This window comes from Salvelinus sp. IW2-2015, linkage group LG8 (assembly GCF_002910315.2).
Source record: "Salvelinus sp. IW2-2015 linkage group LG8, ASM291031v2, whole genome shotgun sequence".
NCBI classification, from domain to species: Eukaryota; Metazoa; Chordata; class Actinopteri; order Salmoniformes; family Salmonidae; genus Salvelinus; species Salvelinus sp. IW2-2015.
In genome coordinates this window covers 54,426,392-54,442,717 of record NC_036848.1, presented here as the reverse complement: position 1 = coordinate 54,442,717, position 16,326 = coordinate 54,426,392, and the positions used below count along the sequence as shown (strand labels likewise).

Sequence of the window (16,326 nt, the reverse complement as noted above, 5' to 3'; positions counted from 1 at the left end):
CATCCTCGGCCGTTAGACTAGATGGTCGAGAACAGCACAGCCGTTATACTACTAGACTAATGTCGAACAGCACAGGCCTGACTAGTAGATGTCGAACAGCACAGGCCGTAGACTAGATGTCGAACAGCACAGGCCGTAGACTAATAGATGACAGATGCGACAGACAGGCCGTTAGACTAGATGTCGAACAGTAGGCCGTAGACTAGATGTCGAACAGTACTGGCCGTAGACTAGTGTCGAACAGTACGGCCGTAGACTAGATGTCGAACAGTACAGCGTGACTAATGTCGAACAGTACGGGCCGTAGACTAGATGTCCGTAAGCAGTACACTAGACTCGGCCATCGAACAGTACGGCCGTGTATTATAGACTAGATGTCGAACAGCCACGGGCCGGTTTTAGTTAGACTATGAATTGTACTGCCGTTCGACAACAGCTACGTCTAGGGCCTCGTACGTCCGTGTGCTGTTTACTATAGGGCATCTATTAGCGGACTAGTACTTGTGACGGCCGACCGTCGTATGGCACGCGTGTTCGACATCTAGCTGCTACGGCTACTAGCTATGATGCTGTTCGACATCTAGTCTACGGCCTGTAGCGTAGACTAGATGCCGTACAGTACAGGCCGTAGACTAAATGCTTGATAGACTTACAGTACATTAAAGTGAATTCATTTACATGTTCTCTCCTCGCTGTACAGTTTGTGATAACTGCATTTCAGCATTTAGCCCCCAAATATGGACTAAATGTTATGTAACGTTATCTGAATAATTACTGTTAACGCATCTGGCATTTGGTAATGTCTCCATCTTGTAATCTCTCTCTCAGTAAAGTACAATCTAATGGTCCTCTCATGCTCTTTCTCAGCTGTCAATCAAACTAGGTCCCGCAGCCTGGGGGTGACTCATTTGTATTTCCTTAGTTCCTCGCGTTCAGCCTCACCTCCTAGAGGTTTGCATTGCTCTGACCTCGTAGACCACTGGTTCTCAGTCTTGGTCCTGGGGACCCAAAGGGGGGCACATTTTAGTTTTTACCCTAACACTACACACCTTGATTCAAATCATCACAGCCTTTTGATGAGTTGATTTATTTAACCTTTAATTAACTAGGCAAGTCAGTTAAGAACAAATTCTTATTTTCAATGATGGCCTAGGAACAGTGTTCAGGGGCAGAACGACAGATTGGGGATTCGATCTTGCAACCTTTCGGTTACTAGTCCAATGCTCTAACCACTAGGCTACGCTGCCGCCCCAGCGGATTGAGAACCAGTAGCCAGGAGTCTTAGAGGTCGGGGGAGCAGGGGACCCCTGGTGGTGACAGGAAGCAGATTCAGCAGTAAGAAAGAAAGGGTTGAACGGGTGGGAATCGGGGGGGGGGAGGCAAAGAACTAAGGATCATATGGAGTGATCCGACATAACCCCTTTACCACTCTTACAGGCTCACTAGATATTGTTACATTTTACATTATACCCAATGATAGAGGCTTTGGTATACCAAATGGTGAGCGAGACAGAAGATGCATAAAAGGACATTTCAAACCTCCACTAAAATGGAATACGAGATACGTAAGTACGTCAACGTAAATGTCAGATTCCATTATTAACCTAATCTTTGATGGAACTTCATTCCTAGAATCATCATTTATTGATGTCAAGCCGAGGTCTAAGCCTGATCTTTTGTCACCACTGTCAGTGCACAGCTTCCGCCGATGTCGTGGAGCCCCTTCCTCCTGAACAACTACATCAAAGCGACTTATTAAAGCATTATCAATAGCAGGAGGACAAGACATGGGTCATTCAGAAAAGAGATAGCGTGGAAAAGGAAGGGATAGAGAAAGGTGGAATGAGAGAGACAGAGAGACAGAAAATAACTGGGTTGAATAATTGGAGGAAGGAACAGAACTGCAGRAGAACAGAAGAAACAAAAGACCCTCCCCCCTCTCTCTCTCGCTTGGCCTCTTCTACTCTCCACATCCCGTCTGCTCTGACGCCATCCAGCTAACGCAGAGGGAACTGAACTGTGGTGTTGATGTAGCCTCAAGATGTGTCTGTGAGTGTGTGCGTTTGTGACATGCTAACATGTTGCGTGTCACTCGAAACTCCCGTTTTCACACGGCAGTAGCATGTAGCATGTCACCCTCGCAGGGGTTGTCATTATAACGTGATAATTAGTTGTTGAGCTGTTGTTACTAGTTACCATAAATGCCCCAAAGCCAGTAGCAGTGAAACATGACTATCCGGTGGGGTAATGTGGTATGTTCGACTGTTCAGAAAACACACCTTCTTTGACCATTTCTCCTCATAGTAACCAGAGCCTGAGAGAGACAGAGAGGAGCGAGAGAGACAAAGACAGACAGAGAGAGAGAGAAACAGACAGACAGGAGACACATAGACAGACAGAGAGACAGAGAGAGGCAGAGACACAGGCAGAGAGAGAGAAACAGGCAGAGAGAGAGAGAAACAGACAGAGAGACAGAGACAGAGAGCAGCAGAGAGATCACCAGGGTCTGTCTCAACAAAGGGAAACCTTACTGCCCTTAGCTACAGAATAAATTTACAATACATTTACCTCCCACTCAACTGCTAAATGCTTTTTAACTGACAAACGAATAAATTGGAAATCAGAGAAGACTGTGCAATGTAAATACAATGCTAATCTACCTCAAATCATGCAAGCACACTGACTGCAATATGATAATAAAAATATAAAATCGTAAATAAATGGGAATACGAAAAGGCGGTGGTGTTCAACCACGTATGTGCCACTGCTAATACTCATCTAACACCCAATTGAGATATTATGTAACAGAAGCCATTAGCGATTTCCTATTTTTCTGGGTCGACAGCAGAACAGTGACATTGCCATTATATTCAAATCAGTCTGCCTCTCCCCCTGAAACCCTCCCTCTTAAGTGTTTAATAATGAACGGGAGAGAGATTTACCATGTCATTTTCAGGCACTGCGTCCGTGCTTTGTGTTCCCCTAGGGACACCGTAGTAAACGAGTGAATTTTCATCATCGGCTAGAGTAAGGGTTTAATATTACCATCCATCTGGAGCAGAGCGGGGAAAGGGGAGATTACTTTTTGTTTCTTTCCTTTCCGAGGAAATCAGTGAGCCGTTACCCGACTTAATGAAACGATGATGGGTGTTAGGAACAAGACGGCGGCTGAGATGGACTAACTTTTTCAGAGTGAGCCTACACAAGTCTACCGAGGCTGGGTTTAAACACACAGACACACAAAACATTTCTTCAGGTGGGATAATTAAGTCGATCTAATCAACACTCTTTTAGAGAATCATTATAACGAGCTTCACTAGCTGGTAATCAGCTAAACTCTGTTGTCGACCCCCCCCTTCCTCCCTGGCAGAGAGAAGAGGCCACCAGTCTCAAGAGTCCCCCGCCAACCGCTTGTTCCCAGAAGTGCACATGTGAGGCACAGCAGGGACCGAGATAGGCTACCCAGCCACGCAACACTCACTCTCTGTAATCACACTCAAYAACCGTTAAGCGACTGGGAGCACACACACAGACAGAGAGAGAAGGTTCCGTTAATCAGTAAGTGCTGAAGAGAGCAGGCTCAAGGGAGTGTGACTATGGCCCGGACATTACTTTTTGTGCGCGCGTGCCTTTGTGTGTTTGTGTCTCTGCTGGGAGTGAACCATCAGATCTCCCGTCTGTAACTCGCTGTTGGCTGGGCTTCCTGCTTGTGCCATCAAACCKCTGCAACTTATCCAGACCAGCAGCCCTTCCCAAGTTGTCCCAGGTCACCCTGCTCCTCTGCACACTCCARTGGCTTCCAGTCGAAGCTCGCATCCACTACAAGATCATGGTGCTTTGCTATGGAGTACTAAGAGGAAGTGCCCCTCCCTACCTTCAGGCTATGCTGAAACCATACACCCCAACCCAGGCACTCCGTCTGCCACCTCTGGTCTCTTGGCCCTCCCACCCCTACGGGYGGAATGCTCCRGCTAAGCCCAGTCCYAGCTCTTCGCTTTCCTGTCCCACCTAGCTTTAAGACGAATGTACTCACTGTAAGTGGCTCTAGATAAGAGAGTGTCTTGCTAAATGACTCACATGTAAAATGTAATGTAAAAAAGGACAGACCACCGAACCATAGCGGCCCATGGGAGTCCAATGGTTTTTAGGGTGAGTGTCGTCTTGCAGAGACGCTGTGGCTTAAAGCACCACGTATCCATTTCCAAAATGACTCCTGTTCTAGGTCTGGTACTCAGCGCAGCAACAACAACAATTAAACAGTAATTACCTACCTTCCCTCCTGCTGCTTTATGAATAGCCTGGAGGCCCATCATTGAGCATCTCAATGCCAATAGCACCAGTTCCAAAATGTCTCAATGCCTGAGTGTTTCCCCTGTAGACTGACCTGCTCTGGTGCTGAAATTGTTTATTTTCTATTGGTTTAAATAGAAACCTTTGGGCAACAGAGGACCTGTAGGTTGCTCTGATGGCTTTTGCATTCCGCCAGGAAATTGCAGTCCACACACACACACACACTATTTAACTAAGAGGACTGAGCAGTGGCAGGCAGTGCTCCCGTCTCATATTGAAGCTTCAGAATCATAATACAGCTTCACAACGTCACAACACATCAGCCTCCACACACCTGCACCTCCACTGTACCGCGTTGTATAACCATCAACTCAATACACCCACCACGTGTCATGGTGCTACCCACTAAGAGGCAGAGGGGCACGGGCAACCTGTAAGGGCTCATACACACCTTCTCTGTAACAGCTACCATGGGGGAGGTATGTATGCCTCTGCAGGACACAATTAGCTGGCCTACATAACACTTCACATCAAATAAACAAACGTTATGCAATGGAGTTGAGGAAGTGGTCAAAGATCAGAATAAAAGAGAGTAACCATGGTGATTCAAAGCATTTTGACAAGCTTGAAAAATGCAGAGGAGAAAAATCAGCAAGATGAATGACTCCCTTATTTCAGTGGACCTGACTTTTATAGGATCTACCCATGCCTGTCCCAACTATCTTAGCATATCTCCTTGAGTGAGAGGCTTGAATCTCTGAAGCAGTAATTCAAGGTGACATTCAGTTTATTTCTCCCCATCGCTGTATCCGTCTCCCTCCCTCCGAGCTTGGCTCTTGGTTGTCCGAGGCAAGGCGAGACCCACAGTACCCGGGCCCACCCCTCCAGCCAGCAGCAACACATCACCACCAGTACCAGAGCAACGAATGACCCATCTCTCAGAACCTCGTATCTGGAAGCTAGTGAGAGATGGGATGGGTGCCTATTCCCTTGATGATGATGTAACAGTACCAGTCAAATGTTTGGACACACCTACTCATTCTAGGGTTTTCCGCATTGACAGACCTTCATGTCTTAAAGTAATGATGGACAGGCACACCTGTTAATTGAAATGCATTCCAGGTGACTACCTCATGAAGCTGGTTGAGAGAATGCCAAGAGTGTACAAAGCTGTCATCAAGGCAAAGGGTGACWACTTTGAAAAATCTCAAATATATTTTGATTTGTTTAACACTTTTTTGGTTACTACATGATTCCATATGTGTTATTTCATAGTTTTGATTTCTTCACTATTATTCTACACTAGAAAATAGTAAAAATAAAGCAAAWCCCTTGAATGAGTAGGCGTGTCCAAAGTTTTGACTGGTACTGTACATATAGATGACTTGGCTAACGTCTGCAAGGTTAAAGGTTGAAGGTTACGGAGTTCTTGTAGTTATTTTTAGTCAACTTCTTCTGCTTCAGTAAAAGGGGTCATAAGAGACTTGCTCAGCCTAAATCTCCTCTTGGATTTGATTGGCTATCCATCTCCGACACCTGCTGGGCTGTGGCCAATGGGATGATACAGTATTTATCTGGCTCTGTAGTCAAACGTCTCACCAGCCACCTTCCCCTACGGTGAACTTTTGACCCACCAGCTGGCATCGTCCATAGGCTGACAAGGGACTCTGTCTGTTTCGTTCACAGTGGCAAGCTAACCGACACCTGAGGCTCTTTGGAAGCACACACACACACACCCCTTCTCCCCCCTCCTCTCTCCGACCTCTCACCTGCATCTCCTTGTCGCCGTACTTGGAGGGGTTCTTGCTGCCTTGGCTCTTCCTGCGGAGCTTCTTCAGTTCTGCCTGACACTTCTCCAGACTCTCTCCTTTACTCTTATGCTCCATCTGGTACTTCCTCAGAGCCGCCTGTAGGTGGGAGTATAGAGTCAGTTTTAAGATAGCTATACAGTCATTGGCTTCCCTAGACTAGTGTTCTACCACTATGGTTAGGTGTCGAGTCCCATTTCAAACCACCTGACCACCTTCTATTCGCTGATTGATGCAATGTGGCATAATGCAGGGGAATGAGTTAGTCTGGCGTCATAGGGACTTGGCTGATCTCTCTTCCCCTCCACCCACCCCCACACAGTCTGTCCCCAGTGGCTATAGGACTCATTGTGTTCCAAACCACTGCCTTTGTGTTTCACTCATTCACCTCTGCCAAGAGTTTAACGCAATCCTGTGGCCTGGCCTGTCTGTCGGTCTGCCTGCCCTCAACAAAACAATGTTTCCAATATTTTATTTCTGTCTGATGGAAAAACCTAGCTGAGCTAATTACTTTTGTCAACGCTGAAATAACAGAGCCATGCAGAGAGAGAATGAGCGAGCGAGCGAGAGAGAAAGGGACAAAAGGGGGAGAGAGAACAGGGGAACATATGCTTTTCTGATCCGCTGCCAGCCTGCCAAAGTATGACCTCAAATGAACTGACGAGGTCAATATGAATTTCAAACAGAGGACAATATTATTTTATTACTGACTTTTTGTTTATGAATATCCAACAGTATACTGAGCCTTTATTTAAGCTTCCCAATTCCACTACAAAATTCTCTTCAATAATCTCTAGAAATGGGTTCATCCCTTAAATAAAACAACTTCTTATTTTCTTAAAATGTGTCATAATTCATGATTCGGAAAGTAAGAGAAGAAAGTAATTTGTAACTTTATTGCTGAGTGGTTATGATGAAAACCAGTGGGAAATTAAAAGAAGTGCTCAGAAAGCCGTGGAGTTGGTCTCTAGCTGATGATTTGATGTTAATGTGGATCCGTAGGGAGGCCTAGCTAGCCACCGTGGAATACAATTAAAGCACCAGTCTGTATCAACGCTTACTAAATGCGGCCTTCCCTTCAGAATACACAACCACTGACACAGAATTATATAAAGGCATTATATAAAACTGAACTAAAATTAWATTAACTCTGCGGTAACGTCATAAGACAACAGCTAATATAAAGATAATTATAGGTAATAAAAACATACGTATTTGTAAAGGGATGTCAACCAACAGTTAGATGCTCACTAAACACCTCTGTGTTCTAGTTCAAAGTGAAGGTGAGAAGACATCTGAAAGGTGTTTTAAAAAGTGTTAAACAGGTACCAAACAGGTGTTAAACAGGTACCAAACAGGTACCAAACAGGTGTTAAACAGGTGTTAAACAGGTACCAAACAGGTGTTAAACAGGTACCAAACAGGTACCAAACAGGTGTTAAACAGGTACCAAACAGGTGTTAAACAGGTACGTTAAAACAGTGTTAAACAGGTGTTAAACAGGTGTTAAACAGGTGTTAAACAGGTGAGGTGTTAAACAGGTGTAAACCATTAACAGGTGTTAAACAGGTGACCAAACAGGTTGTTAAACAGGTACCAAACAGGTGTTAAACAGGTACCAAACAGGTGTTAAACAGGTACCGAAACAGGTTGTTAAACAGGTACGCAAACAGGTGTTAAACAGGTACCAAACAGGTGTTAAACAGGTACCAAACAGGTGTTAAACAGGTACCAAACAGGTGTTAAACAACTGGGAGAGTGACTGATGTGAATGAAATTGAGACAATGAATGATGGTTCTCTAGGACATTATTTCCAACTCCAGTAAATCCAACTGTACACATTTCCTGGTTGCTAAAATTCTAATAGTTTGCCTAATTTCAGTTTGTGACAAAACAAGTGCAGAGAATCATTGTACCATCTAAACCACTGCGAAATATCTTTTAATTAACCAAAAAGTGAGCTTTTTTCAGCTGTTTGAAGTTGGTTTACAAAACCGCAAAAATGAAACTTAAGTGCGGGGAAGCATAGAAATCGCACAGATAGAAGAAATCTACTGCTTCTTAGACTTGCTTTCAATTAGAATGACAAATCTACAACTCACATTTCTAAGCGAATTTGATCAGGCCCCCCCCCCCCCCAAAAAGAAAGTTACATATAGCAGCTTTTAAATACCTGATTCAACTTCAACTATTCATCAAGCCCTAAATGAGGTATCTATGTTTGTCTCGGACAACAACAAAATGGTGTGTTTATGGGGGGGGGGGGGGGGGTACAGTGGAGGACTGGAGTTGGGAACCACTGGTCTAAGGATACTAACATTCAGGTAGCGTGCATCCAGCTCCACCTTCTTCTCCAGCTCTGTCAGAAGCTCATTGTGGAACGACTTCAGCTAGGAGGACAGAGAGGACCACAAAGAGTTAATGATCACATAAGATATACCCACACGTCATAACAGGCAGGAATATAACCTGCCTCAGGTTGTACTTTCTCTAACTGCCAAACCAGACTTGTTTGCTTAAACAAAAACACCCTACTATTTTGGATGCTGTCAGTGTTGTGGTGTCAACATGACTTGAGGAGCCAAGATTGTCTTGATATCGGACATGACCCAAAGGACTGGGGAAAGTTGTATAGTACCAGTATGTGAATTATGTCTAACTTCATGTGTTGAGATTGTGTGTGTGTGTGTGTGTGTGTGTGTGTGTGTGTGTAAGGAAGTGCATGTTCACAATTGACTTTAGCATGTATGGAGACAAAAGGGCAGTCCCACACCAGGCAGTACTGAAATGTCGCAAAACAAACAACTAAATCAATGGTAAAAGATCCCAAATGAACACACGCTAAGACGGTACCTTCAGATCACCGAGGGAGTCCTCACACACTGGCTCCGATGAATAAAAAAAAACAAGGCAGGCCCCTACAGTCTGCCTTGGAGTGCACTACTTTTGACCAGATCATATGGGCTCTGGTAGTAGTGCACTTCATAGGGAATACGGTGCCATCTGGGACTAAAGCAGTATCAAAGTCTCTAGGTTTGTTTTCTTCCCTTATCGTCCTAGTTAGTAGCGCCAAGTCTCAAGCAGTAATATTTTCTTCACTTCTATCAGTTGGCTGTGCGCTGAAAGAGCAGGAACAGGCGAGATGTGAGAGTATGTACAAACAATAGTTAAAAGGCCAGTAGTTGATTGTGTGTGTGTGTGTGTGTGTGTGTGTGTGTGTGTGTGTGTGTGTGTGTGTGTGTGTGTGTGTGTGTGTGTGTGTGTGTGTGTGTGTACAGTAGCGCTCTGTTCCATGTTGGTCCGACATAAGCTCTGGATGTCATTTCCTGTTCCTCTGCACTAAACAATGAATAATGAAGTGAGCTTTATGCAACATCTTTTTTTGAGTGCGGACCCGTCACACCTTTTGTTCCTCTGGACCGAACGCTCAGAGGCGGTAATGTGTGAGACAGGTGCTTCGGAGGTGGTTGTGGGTAGTCAGTGACAGTAGATCTAATGACACTGAATTACAAGCCTTTCACAGTCTCTACATTCTTCAGGCATCGATTGGGTGAGACGTAAGCTGGAGCGGCTTCATCATCATCATCCTTATCTATGGAGCGATTTCAGTACCAACAGAAATTATATTTGAATTCCATTATTGTTTATTTGTATTAGGATATTGTATATATTCGTAATTAAATTCATAAAATTAATTTGTATTTCATAGTTTGAAACGACATCAAATGTATATTTCATTCAGACTTATTGATGTGGGGCTATACTCCCTTCTAATGTGTCCACGGGCAGTGTGGTCAGCATGTGGGCAGTGTGGTCAGCATGTGGGCAGTGTGGTCAGCATGTGGGCAGTGTGGTCAGCATGTGGGCAGTGTGGTCAGCATGTAACTGGTCCTGTAACATGGGCAGTGTGGTCAGCATGTGGTCAGCATGTAACTGGTCCTGTAACATGGGCATTGTGGTCAGCATGTAACTGGTCCTGTAACATGGGCAMTGTGGTCAGCATGTAACTGGTCCTGCGCGGCCTGTGATCATCATAGAGGGGATCAGAAGGCACATCCATGTTCCAGAGAGTCTTAGCTTTCAGGAATGGGSTTATAATAGCTTATAGCCAAACCAGTTCAAACGGTAGAGGCAAATTCACAAGAAGAAAATAAATTCAACATGCCACTTTGGCTTCAGCAACTACCAGAGGCTTGGGTTTACCACAGAGAGAGTTTGATTCTCTGTTCTCCTCTACCTCTCCTGGCTGGCAAAGTACCAGGATGTTGTCTGAGTCTGAATATAGAGAACTCAATTTGAAAACTGAATTTGAATGCATCTGAAAAGTTGAATATGTGAAACTTTGATCAACCTTAAAAATGACAGTTTTGAAACTTGATACACAGACAATGAATGCAATATCTACATATTTAATTTGAATATTCAATCAAACTGAAATAATTTTAAATGCAATAATAATGATAATGAAACAAGTTCAATTTATGAATTCAATGATTACATTTGCGCATTACAAATTCTAAAATTCTAATTCAATATCCTAATACAAATTCCTCATCCTCATCATCCAGTTCTCCTCACCATATCTTCAAGCTGCATCTGGATCTGCCTGTGGACCTCAGCCATCTGAAACAGTACGTCCCCTAAAGAGAAGACAGACCGGGAAAGAAAAAAATGGGAAGAAAGACAGAGAGAGAATTATATTAAATCTTCCAAGGTGTCGCTGAAAGCTACATCAACGTGCAAACAAGACCATGCAGCCAAACAAAAAACACAAGGAAGACTGGTGGAGGGAGGGAGACAAGGGAGGAGGAGGATGAATAATGAACAGGATGGAACGTCAGTCAAGTCACGAGCAAAACGGAACTGAAAAACAATAGAACAACAACACAACAGAAACAGAGAATGTAAATCAAAGTATCAATGATAATATTAGCTTCATATTAATAGTATTGAGACCATACAAATACTCCATATGAGATATAAACAAATACAAATTAGTTCCACACAGGAATTAGTCAATCTTTATACTAAGAGAGAAAGCGAGTGCTTTGCACTAAATAAAACACAGAAATACTCCAAACAAAAAGCAGAACCGAGAGAAAAGCCTAAAACAAAAAGAGGAGAGGAGAGAGTAAAGGGTGATTCATGCAGCCAGGGAGATTAAATGCGTTCGTTTTAAGATACCTACATGCTGCCTCTTCTGAATATGCAATGCATTGTAAAAAAAAAGGAACAAAAATATATAGTTTGAGCGACGAACGGATAGAAAAGACCTGGAGACAGAGACAGATCAAACTACCCCAGAGACGAGACCCGTTTCCAAATAAGTTCCCCAGATATAGCAATGAGACACACGATGGGTTACCCACCACACACACACACACCGATTGTGTTCAATCAAATATTGACTTTGCAGACATTCACAAGGTGATGATTTATTGTAATTAATTGACTATCCATTTGTCAATTAAAAAGGTGTAATATCTAAGATCATCCTACTCGCTGTGTGTAGTATGCTGCCCTGAACCATTCTATGATTTATGTGATCACTCAGAGTCTTTCACAGGTCACTAACTGGGGTTATGAAACAAGTGGGGAAGGAGAGGTGGTGAGGGTAGAACCAAGGGGATAGGTTGATACTTCCTATAGAACTAAGGAGAACATTCTAGAAGGGTCTTTCTTTAATGACATCACAGCATAAAGAGGCTTATCAGGAAGTGGTAAGGTCATCAAGCTGACTAAGTGAAAAGGAGATGTAGGAGAAGGGAAGGATGGGAAACTTCCAACAAGGCTTGGACCGGATTCAGGTCCTAAAACCCACAGAAACAGCATGTAATACAAAACTGTTAAAAGTACACACAAGATGGTAGGACATTATTTGGGAAGCGATTACATTGTTAGCTGCACAGTACACACACTTAATCTTTAACCAACCAACCAGCCACACACAGACGGGGACACACACACACACACACAGATGGACACACACAAACAAACAGACGCATAGCCAGTAGAGTACAATCCCCCTAACAAAAGGACAGTGACAGGCATACAGAGGCCTCCCTCCCCTCATCCCATCCAGAATGCCTATGAAAGCCAGGGTAGGAACATAGCAGTGGTTATTCCACTGCCTGAGGCTGGACACAGTGAGGTAGATAAATATGTCGGCGTCAGCTTCCAACCTCGGTCTGGTTTTGGCTGGTTTCCAAAGCACTCTCCATCTCATCAATCGATGAAGAACCCCTGGCCTCGCTGTCGAGGGAAAAATGACAATGTATCTCAATATGTCTCCACTGAATCGACACGTTTACTAAACTCAATCAGTGAGCAACATAGCACAACATTTTTCCATATTGGACAAGCACAAATACACACAAAGTGCACACACACACACACACACACACACACCTCACTCTACTCTGTATAATAGCACCATTTATAGGTCTGGTTCCATGCCAAGGAGGACAGTGCTGATTCATCACACTGAGACCACCAGAGGATCACAATGTCCACCCACCACCCTCCTTCCTCCCCCTTCCTCGTGCTCCTCCTCCCTCCACACTAATACCACTGTCCATCAATCAACCACCTTCCTCCTCCTCCCTCCACCCCCACCATGCTAATACCACTGTCCATCCATCAACCACCTTCCTCCTCCCTCCACCCCCACCATGCTAATACCACTGTCCTGCTAATCCCACTGTCCATCCATCAACCACCTTCCTCCTCCTCCCACCATGCTAATACCACTGTCCATCCATCAACCACCTTCCTCCTCCTCTCCCTCCCACGCTAATACCACTGTCCATCCATCAACCACTTTCCTCCTCCCTCCACCCCACCATGCTAATACCACTGTCCATCCATCAACACCTCCTCCTCCCTCCACCCCACCATGCTAATACCACTGTCCATCCATCAACTACCTTCTCTCCTCCCTCCCACCCCCACCATGCTAATACCACTGTCCATCCATCAACCACCTTCCTCCTCCCCACCATGCTATAATACCACTGTCCATCCATCAACCACCTTCCTCCTCCTCCTCCCTCCACGCTAATACCACTGTCCATCCATCAACCAACTTCCTCCTCCCTCCACCCCACCTGCTAATACCACTGTCCATCCATCAACTACCTTCCTCCTCCCTCCACCCCACCATGCTAATACCACTGTTCCATCCATCAACACCTTCTCCTCCCTCCACCCCCACCATGCTAATACCACTGTCCATCCATCAACCACCTTCCTCCTCCTCCCACCATGCTAATACCACTGTCCATCCATCAACCACCTTCCTCCTCCTCCTCCCCCACTGCAATACCACTGTCCATCCATCAACCACCTCCTCCTCCTCCCTCCCCCCACCATGCTAATACCACTGTCCATCCATCAACCACCTCCTCCTCCCTCCCACCCCCACCATGCATACCACTGTCCATCCATCAACCACCTTCCTCTCCCTCCACCCCACCATGCTAATATAACTGTCCATCCATCACCACCTTCCTCCTCCTCCACCCCCACGCTAATACCACTGTCATCCATCAACCACCTTCCTCCTCCCTCCACCCCCACCATGCTAATACCACTGTCATCCTCACACCACTTCCTCCTCCCTCCACCCCACCATGCTAATACCACTGTCCATCCATCAACCACCTTCCTCCTCCTCCTCCCCCACGCTAATACCACTGTCCATCCATCATCCACCTTCCTCCTCCCTCCACCCCCACCATGCTAATACCACTGTCCATCCATCACCACCTTCCTCCTCCCTCCACCCCCACCATGCTAATACCACTGTCCATCCACAACCACCTTCCTCCTCCCTCCACCCCCCACCATGCTAATACCACGTCGTATCCATCAACCACCTTCCTCTCCCTCCACCCCACCTGCTATACCACTGTCCATCCATCAACCACCTCCTCCTCTCCTCCCTCCACGCTAAACCACTGTCCATCCATCATCCACCTTCCTCCTCCTCCACCCCCACCATGCTAATACCACTGCCATCCATCATCCCCTTCCTCCTCCCTCCACCCCCACCATGCTAATACACTGTCCATCCATCAACCACCTTCCTCCTCCCTCCACCCCCACCATGCTAATACCACTGTCCATCCATCAACCACATTCCTCCTCCCCCATCACCCCCACATGCTAAACCACTGTCCATCCATCAACCACCTTCCTCCTCCCCTCCAAGCTAATACCACTGTCCATCCATCAACCACCTTCCTCCTCCTCCCTCCACCCCCACCATGCTAATACCACTGTCCATCCATCAACCAACCTTCCTCCTCCTCCCTCCATGCTAATACACTGTCCATCCATCAACCACATTCCTCCTCCCCATCCCCACCATGCTCCACGTCCACATACCACGTCTCCCCCACCATGCAATACCACTGTCCATCCATCAACCACCTCCTCTCCCCCACCATGCTAATACCACTGTCCATCCATCAACCACACTCCTCCTCCCGCCACCCCACCATGCTAATACCACTGTCCATCCATCAACCACCTTCCTCCTCCTCCCACCATGCTAATACCACTGTCCATCCATCAACCACCTTCCTCCTCCTCCCTCCACGCTAATACCACTTTCATCCATCAACCACCTTCCTGCCTCCCTCCACCCCACCATGCTAATACCACTGTCCATCCATCAACACCTTCCTCCTCCTCATCTTCCTCCTCCCTCCAAGCTAATCCACTCTCCATCCATCAACCACCTTCCTCCTCCTCCTCCTCCTCCTCCACGCTAATACCACTCTCCATCAAGGATAAAATACAGCGACACGATTAACTAGATCAGTGGACGGGAACAAAATGAAGGGGCGTAAGATATAACAGCACCATGCGTTGAACAATGTGACTACATCACATGAATATACGTGTGTGTTCAAGCAGATGCAGATCATAGCTGTGGAAGTAGCGGTGCTGCCTGCACACCCTGATAAATCAGAATAGTTTAATTAATTATATATATATATAATTTTTTTTTTATTCACAAAAGTAGTGCCCTGGGCCTTTACAAGTATAGCAGACCGATTATAGACGTCTGTAGCATGGGCAAAAACATATTTTCACCATCTCCACGTTGCAAAAAAGTTACGGACTAAAATACAAAAACATCCACATCTAATTAAATATTTTTCTTGATCAAATAACATAGAAGATATTACCATCCTTACAAAACCACTCCATGTAAATGTATTGTATATAGGCCGGTGCATCTTGGATTGTACCTGTAGACCTTTTCCATCACCATGGAGAAAACAATGACCTACCCTGTAGACCTTCCATCACCATGGAGAAAACAATGACCTACCCTGTAGACCTTCCATCACCATGGAGAAAACAATGACCTACCCTGTAGACCTTCCATCACCATGGAGAAAACAATGACCTACCCTGTAGACCTTCCATCACCATGGAGAAAACAATGACCTACCCTGTAGACCTTCCATCCACATGGAGAAAACAATGACCTACCCTGTAGACCTTCCATCACCATGGAGAAAACAATGACCTACCCTGTAGACCTTCCATCACCATGGAGAAAACAATGACCTACCCTGTAGACCTCCATCACCATGGAGAAAACAATGACCTACCCTGTAGACCTTCCATCACCATGGAGAAAAACAATGACCTACCCTGTAGACCTTCCATCACCATGGAGAAAACAATGACCTACCCTGTAGACCTTCCATCACCATGGGAAAAACAATGACCTACCCTGTAGACTTCCATCACCATGGAGAAAACAATGACCACCCTGTAGACCTTCATCACCATGGAGAAAACAATGACCTACCCTGTAGACCTTCCATCACCATGGAGAAAACAATGACCTACCCTGTAGACCTTCCATCACCATGGAGAAAACAATGACCTACACCTGTAGACCTTCCATCACCATGGAGAAAACAATGACCTACCCTGTAGACCTTCCATCACCATGGAGAAAACAATGACCTACCCTGTAGACCTTCCATCACCATGGAGAAAACAATGACCTACCCTGTAGACCTTCCATCACCATGGAGAAAACAATGACCTACCCTGTAGACCTTCCATCACCATGGAGAAAACAATGACCTACCCTGTAGACCTTCCATCACCATGGAGAAAACAATGACCTACCCTGTAGACCTTCCATCACCATGGAGAAAACAATGACCTACCCTGTAGACCTTCCATCACCATGGA

General features: G+C 45.5%; 1 protein-coding gene across 1 annotated transcript in view; it reads right to left on the bottom strand.

Moving 5' to 3' along the window:
* The window catches only part of LOC111968174 (BAR/IMD domain-containing adapter protein 2-like), a 159,952-nt gene that overhangs the window by 68,832 nt on the left and 74,794 nt on the right, over positions 1-16,326 (bottom strand). The window contains 3 exon segments of the mRNA XM_070445012.1: positions 6,060-6,197; positions 8,418-8,489; positions 10,678-10,739. Coding sequence (XP_070301113.1) covers positions 6,060-6,197; positions 8,418-8,489; positions 10,678-10,739 — 272 coding nt within the window.